Source organism: Babylonia areolata, chromosome 29 (genome assembly GCF_041734735.1).
Source record: "Babylonia areolata isolate BAREFJ2019XMU chromosome 29, ASM4173473v1, whole genome shotgun sequence".
In the NCBI taxonomy this organism is placed as follows: domain Eukaryota; kingdom Metazoa; phylum Mollusca; class Gastropoda; order Neogastropoda; family Buccinidae; genus Babylonia; species Babylonia areolata.
In genome coordinates, this window is record NC_134904.1 from 2,691,741 (window position 1) to 2,699,320 (window position 7,580).

A 7,580-nucleotide genomic window follows, 5' to 3' on the forward strand; every position below is an offset into this window, starting at 1 on the left:
GTTGTGCTTCGGGTGTAATGTGGAGAGAAATGAATTTGTTGGGGTGTTCTTTTTAACTTTGTGAAAGCTTTGTAAGATGTGGGGATTTTGTTTTATAGTTGATGGTGGTGATATGGCCATCAGAGTCATGTTGGCTGTAAGTAGCCAGTGAAAGTTGAGGGCTTGTGTGCTGTGGTACCCGATACAGATTGTCTAGGGTTCTGTTAGCTGAAATTTGTCTGGACTAAAATGCTGTGTTTGTGTATGTGTGTGTGCCTTTGTGACAGAGTGAGTGAGAGTTTTGATAATGTTAGCAGCGTGAAAGTGGAAAAAATCAATACAGCATAAGCTTGTTAGAAAGGCCCTGGACCCTGGAGGTTGGCTTGTGGGTGAGGAGAGATGGAGGGCAAGGAACAGTAATAAACTGATCCTCTCAGTACAGTGGCCAGTACAAGATCAAGACTACAGCATACAGTCCACTGTATCTTAATGCAGATGAGTGTGTTTCTGTACAGACACAGTGTTTCCCGTTTATTTGTTCTTTTTGATATTCATGGTTTGTATAGTGTAACTTCATGATGATTTGAACTCCAGTCCTGTCACGGTATTGATGTTTGTGTGCAGACTTTGTGGACCGACAGGACAGCTCATTGGCCTTTGCGGCCTTTGGGGCGGCCAACCACCACAGCTTCCCTCTGGCTGTGGTGCAGGTGTCCCCTGATGGCCTGCCCCTCGAGTTCCTACTGTGTTTCCATGGTAAGTACATCCGTCCCTGCCACTGGTTTCCATGGAGAGTACAGCTGTGCTCAGAAGTGGTTTCCTTAATTAATATGTATGAAAAAGAGGGTGGTTTTTTTTGGTTTTGTTTTTCTTTTTGTTTTTTTAAACAGTGCTTTGTTTTATTTTTTAATTGTGAATACAAGTGTTTGGGTGTGATTGCTCAGGTTGAATTCAGTGCTGTTCTTCACCTTTTTCAGAATGAGTTTTTTGTGTGGGGGGGGTTAAAGTCAGCTTGTGCAACATTGCCTTATGGTACAATACAATACAATATACAATACAATACAATACAGTACAATACAGTTTTTGTCACAACAGATTTCTCTGTGTGAAATTCGGACTGCTCTTCCTTTGGAGAGCATGTTGCCACAGTGCAGTGCCCCACCCACCACCCCCACCCATTTTTTAAATTAAAAATTTTTTTTTTTAATGTTTGCAAGTGTATATTGTTTTGCTGTCAAAGTGGATTTTTCTGCAGAATTTTGCCAGGGACAACCTTTTTGTTGCTGTGGGTTCTTAGATGTGCACTAAGTGCATGATGTGCACAGGACCTCAGTTTTATCCTATCAGTCTGAATGACTAGCACCCAGGCCACCACTCAAGGTCTAGCGGAGGGGAATGTAAAATCCCAGTCCCTGTGTAGGACTTGAACTTGTGGACACTGGCATCTTAGTCAGCTGCATGACCACTTTGCCACATGGCTCCACAATACAGTTCAGTACAGTAGTGGTTGCAGTGGAAAGAAAATAAGTTCTGATGTTTGAATTGTTCTGGCAGAATTTGGCGTGTTTGTGGATCACCGAGGGCAACGCAGCCGAGAGTCGGACATCAAGTGGAGCGGACTGCCTCTGTCCTTCTGTGAGTGCCACTCACCTGTGTCACAGGAAACCGGCTGAAGGGGCTTGTGATAATGTTGCTTCCGTCCAGCTGGTTTTTATCTTGTCTGTTTTCAAAATTCTTTGTGAGAATTAACGCATTTTACACCCATTTGGTACTTTCGTGGTTTAACCATAAAAAAAATTTTTTTTAAATGTGTCTGAATCTTTTTTGTGTTGGTATATAAGATGTAGGTGCTGATAAAAGGCTTACTGTTGCCTTCAGTATTTTGTGTAGATCTGGGTTGCTATACAAGATGTAGGTGCTGATAAAAGGCTTACTGTTGCCTTCAGTATTTTGTGTAGATCTGGGTTGCTATACAAGATGTAGGTGCTGATAAAAGGCTTACTGTTGCCTTCAGTATTTTGTGTAGATCTGTGTTGCTATACAAGATGTAGGTGCTGATAAAAGGCTTACTGTTGCCTTCAGTATTTTGTGTAGATCTGTGTTGCTATACAAGATGTAGGTGCTGATAAAAGGCTTACTGTTGCCTTCAGTATTTTGTGTAGATCTGTGTTGCTATACAAGATGTAGGTGCTGATAAAAGGCTTACTTTTGCCTTCAGTATTTTGTGTAGATCTGTGTTGCTATACAAGATGTAGGTGCTGATAAAAGGCTTACTGTTGCCTTCAGTATTTTGTGTAGATCTGTGTTGCTATACAAGATGTAGGTGCTGATAAAAGGCTTACTTTTGCCTTCAGTATTTTGTGTAGATCTGTGTTGGTATACAAGATGTAGGTGCTGATAAAAGGCTTACTGTTGCCTTCAGTATTTTGTGTAGATCTGTGTTGCTATACAAGATGTAGGTGCTGATAAAAGGCTTACTGTTGCCTTCAGTATTTTGTGTAGATCTGGGTTGCTATACAAGATGTAGGTGCTGATAAAAGGCTTACTGTTGCCTTCAGTATTTTGTGTAGATCTGTGTTGCTATACAAGATGTAGGTGCTGATAAAAGGCTTACTGTTGCCTTCAGTATTTTGTGTAGATCTGTGTTGCTATACAAGATGTAGGTGCTGATAAAAGGCTTACTGTTGCCTTCAGTATTTTGTGTAGATCTGTGTTGCTATACAAGATGTAGGTGCTGATAAAAGGCTTACTGTTGCCTTCAGTATTTTGTGTAGATCTGTGTTGCTATACAAGATGTAGGTGCTGATAAAAGGCTTACTGTTGCCTTCAGTATTTTGTGTAGATCTGGGTTGCTATACAAGATGTAGGTGCTGATAAAAGGCTTACTGTTGCCTTCAGTATTTTGTGTAGATCTGGGTTGCTATACAAGATGTAGGTGCTGATAAAAGGCTTACTGTTGCCTTCAGTATTTTGTGTAGATCCCGAGGTTTTCCATGTCCCTGTCGTTTGAATCATTTTTGTTTTCTTTCTTTAATATAAAAGGTTCTGCACTTCAGCTCTTCACATAGCAAGTCATGAACAAGTTTTCTTCCTGTTCACATTCAGGCATTCAGCTTATTATTGTGTTGGGAGGTGCTTAGTTTAGAAATCAGTGAATGATGAAAAGCAGTGTGGTGATAAAGTTTTGTGAAAATGATGGGAATGGATTTTGGTTTTGATCACCAATTCTGTATGTTTTTGTTGCTGTTTTCATTTAAAGTTTGGCATATGATACTTGTTGTGTTTCTGTATATATCCTCCATGCCCCAACATGGGTCAAAGGATTGAATAACTGTTTTGCTGATTGTTGATTTAACAGCCTACACAGAGCCCTTCCTCTACATCACCTACTTCAACAGTCTGCAGGCCACTGTGGTACCCACAGACAAGGATCAGGTCAAGTCAGTATCATCATCACTATCATTATTATTGATACTTAAAAGTTAAATGGTAGCCATCTCTGGTTAGAGACCAAACTCTAAGCACTCTACAAACACAGTCATTTGCACAACAGGTTGCCTTCCTGGGTAGAGCCAACTTAAAGCTGCCTTTAGGCGCTTATCATTTGTTTCCTGTGTCACTCAGTCATGCTTCAGTCTTGCGCACAATACATGTATATTTTGTGTGTACTGCCCTGTCTCATTCTGTGTTGGTCTGTGGCTGTCTCTGTCCTGTCCTTAACTCTCTCTTTCTGTCTGGGTTCTGCTTTCTCTGTCTCCCTCTCTCTCTCTTCCTTCACTCTGTTCCGAAAATGATGCATGGAAGGGCGTTTTTCTTTTCTATTTGATAGCTATTTCAAATTATTTATTTATCTATTCATAGTGATTTCCTCAGAATACTTTATTTGCATGTCACCATGTATTTTTCGTTTTTGTTAGTGTTTTTTCATGTTTCATCGAATTGTCCCCCTTTTTCTTTTTTTTTTTTCCAAATACATGTATCTTTGTTAATTTTCTAAAGTTTTATGAAAAATGGAAAAAAAAAAGATCATTTCTTCTTCTTCTTCTTCTTTGTCTTCTTCTCATTATTATTTCAACAACTTTTTTTTTCATGTGTATGATGTTGTTGTTTTCTTTCCAAATTGTTCTGATATAAAGTATATATGCATCTTTTAAGATGTTATTAAGAATAAAAAGGAAGTGAAAGAATGTTCAAAAAAAAAAAAAAAAAAAGGCTGTTGGTGAAGGTATGCATGGCAGAGAGTGTCAGCTGTGCTGTGCTGTGCTGTGTCCAGGGGCTGTCAGACAGCGGTGGACCTCCCGGCGCCCCGCTACCTGGGCCGGGCGGAGGAGGGTGGCGCCATCTACCTGGCCAGCAGCGGCAACGGCATCACAGAGGTCATCCACCTCCGGGCCCGCGACCTGCGCCGAGAGCTCCCGGACAGTGACGACGAGAAGGAGAACGTGACCTGGACCAGGTGAGTGAGCACCTGGCTGAACAGGTGACTGAAGTAGCGGCAGGTGTGCAGAGAGAGAAAGAGACCCCTTGTGGGAACGTGAGGGGGTAGGGGTGGGGGCTATTTTGGTGTCAGCAGTGTCCCCACCTTGTGGAAATTCTGTGCTAGAATTTCCTTTCTTTTTTTTTTTCTGTCGCTGTCTTTGTTTTTTTTTTGCTTCATCCTTTTCATTTTGTTGTCTCTTTCTTTCTTATTATTTGCCTTGCTGGCTAATCACCTATATATTTTTTTCCAGAGAGCCTTGAATATTTTTTCTGGACTTGATAATTGGGCGTTCTTACTGTATTATGGGTTTGTTTTTTGTGCCTGGCAGATGTAAGGTGCCTACTGGCAATTTTTGGTTTTGTTTGCCGGTCATTGTATAAAAATTTTGTTCATTATGGACAACTGCCGTAAAGTTCGGTCAATAAGCCGCAACTTTTTACCCCAGCTTCAACCTCTGCGGCTTATACAATGATGCGGCTTATTTGCGGATTTTAACGATCCCGGGAGTGTCACGTTCTCGTCTATTCTTAGCTGCCCTTCAACTCACCAAAATCATGATTTCTGTCCATGAATTTTTGAATGAGCTTCAGGATAGTGTGCTAACTGTTCACGTTTTATAAATCAAATCCGCACACATTAAAGCCTTCAGATCAGCATTCAGTTCTACTCTGCTCAAGCGTACACCCTCATCATACGGAAAACGTGACATTATGCCTGTGATGCAGCCTTCAAATTGAAGGTGATCGACCTAGCAGACAACAGTGCAAGCGACGAACCAGCAGTGACCTCCACCTTCATGTTCATGAAGTGAAAGCGAGGCTGAAGTCAGTGACAAGATGGCAGAGGAAGTTGTGCTGGTTCTCTTCAACTCGGACACTGAAGACGAAGATTTTAGTGGATTCAGTGAGCTGGATGACGTTGAATAAATGTGACTATCCCTAAATTATGGATCTTATTTTCGTTGTGTTTATTTATTATTTTTTTGTGGCACTAGCAGGTTGAGTTGTGTTGAGGTAGTATGCTAGATGGCAAAGTGTTGGGGAGAGGTTGAGTTGTGTTGAGGTAGTATGCTAGATAGCAAAGTGTTGGAGGGAGGTTGAGTTGTGTTGAGGTAGTATGCTAGATAGCAAAGTGTTGGGGAGAGGTTGAGTTGTGTTGAGGTAGTATGCTAGATAGCAAAGTGTTGGAGGGAGGTTGAGTTGTGTTGAGGTAGTATGCTAGATGGCAAAGTGTTGGAGGGAGGTTGAGATGTATTGCTTCCCTAAGCTGACAGTGGTGAAGGTGAAGATGGTGTGTGGTGTGTGTGTGCAGCAGACAGGTGCGCTTTGCCCCGTCCCCGGACAAGGACCGTGGGGGCAGCTACCAGGTGAAGACCAGCGTGTCCCTCCTGTCCCTGGACAGTGTCAGCAGTGCCAGCACCTTCACCAGTGTGGAGTCCACCCTCTGACCTGTTCTCACCCAGCCTCTGTGTGTGTCATGTGTCAGAGTGTGTGTGTGTGTGTGTGTGTGTGATGTCTCTGTGTGTGTGTGATGTCTGTGTGTGTGTGATGTCTGTGTGTGTGTGTGTGTGATGTCTGTGTGTGTGTGTGTGTGATGTCTGTGTGATGTCTGTGTGTGTGTGTGTTCAGTAGTGTGGAGTCCACCCTCTGACCTGCTTTCACTCAGCCTCTGTGTGTGTGTGAAATGTTTGTGTGTGTGTGTGATGTCTGTCTCTGTGTGTGTGTGTGTGTGTTCAGTAGTGTGGAGTCCATCCTCTGACCTGCTGTCACTCAGCCTCTGAGTGCGTGATGTGTGTATGTGGTCACCAGTGTGGATGCCAGCAAGTGAGCACTATGACTTCATCTGGATGTGTGTCTGTCTGTGTGATGTGTATGGGTTGTGTGTTTATCATGTGTGAAATGCATGTCTTTGTGTGTGTCAGTGTGTGATGTGTATGGGTTGTGTGTTTATCATGTGTGAAATGCATGTCTTTGTGTGTGTCAGTGTGTGATGTGTATGGGTTGTGTGTTTATCATGTGTGAAATGCATGTCTTTGTGTGTGTCAGTGTGTGATGTTGTCTGTAGTGTATCTGTGTGTGTGATGTTTGCCTTTGGCCAGGCATTGGCACCGGTTCTTGTTTTTTTCTTTCCTGACTGGTATCAGACGCATTAAGTACCACTTTCCTTCATGGAGAAGCAAGGTTTTTATTTATGACTGGGGTGGTGACAGCAGATTTCAGAGTGAAGATGACCTCACCCGCTTCACACATGTTTGAGGGTGGCTTGGCGCTGGAGACAGGCAGGAGGGGGGAGGTGTTAGTTGGTCAGTGTGCACTTGTGAGATTTCACTGCTGTCATGGATGACCCCCAAAACCTGTCTGTGACATTTTACCAACATCCACCATGGACAAAGTTATCCAAAACCTTTGAGTACCTGCTGCACCAAAAAAACAAAAAAAACAAACAAAAACAACCCCAAACCCCCGTACCAAGGACAAATCCCTGGCTTGACAAACCAGAACCTCCACCACAACATTGAGAAGCTGGGTGATGCTGTGACTATGAGGATTTTGATTCACCGAGCGACTGTCCAGTTTGCTCCCAACGACCCCTTTCCCTCATGTTCTCTAAACCTTTGCCGTTCAGGTGAAGGGGTGTCCTGGTGTTTGACAGTCAGTGACTGGCTGGTGTCAGCGGTGAAGAGGGAAGACTTGAATTCGCTGGTGGCAGGTTGTGGTGCCTGCAGACTGTGACACAGTGACTGCAGCTGTTGTTGAAGAGAGAGAAGTCATTGTGTGGATTGAGGAGGTGTGGACCAACACTGATCCCCACTGTTCGTTCTGGTCAGCAGCAGTATTCCATTTTTACAGGTTCATCAAAAGAAATCATGGTGTGGCCGTGATGTAACTGCGGTTGTGATGAGCTTCTGTGTCGTGCTGAATGTGAAAGTTGTATGTAGTTATGGTCATTATCAGGAGCTTCGGACATGACTGAAGGAAGAGGCAGAGGGGGATTTCTTGTTTTGTTGTTTTTGTTTTTTGTTTTTAATATATTGTATGAATTGGTTGGTTTGTTTGTTTTTTATTTGAAATTTGTGGTAAATTTTGTCAATATATTTGTTTCTTGGAAAGAAAAGAGTGTT

General features: G+C 42.7%; 1 protein-coding gene across 1 annotated transcript in view; it reads left to right on the forward strand.

The window, feature by feature from the left end:
* Positions 1–5,987, forward strand: part of LOC143274829 (uncharacterized) — an 80,949-nt gene extending 74,962 nt beyond the window's left edge. The window contains exons 42-46 of the mRNA XM_076578769.1: positions 604–735; positions 1,534–1,614; positions 3,338–3,419; positions 4,253–4,435; positions 5,771–5,987. Coding sequence (XP_076434884.1) covers positions 604–735; positions 1,534–1,614; positions 3,338–3,419; positions 4,253–4,435; positions 5,771–5,906 — 614 coding nt within the window. The 3' untranslated portion in view covers positions 5,907–5,987. The remainder of the gene's footprint in view (positions 1–603; positions 736–1,533; positions 1,615–3,337; positions 3,420–4,252; positions 4,436–5,770) is intronic.
* The last annotated feature ends 1,593 nt before the right edge of the window (positions 5,988–7,580 follow it).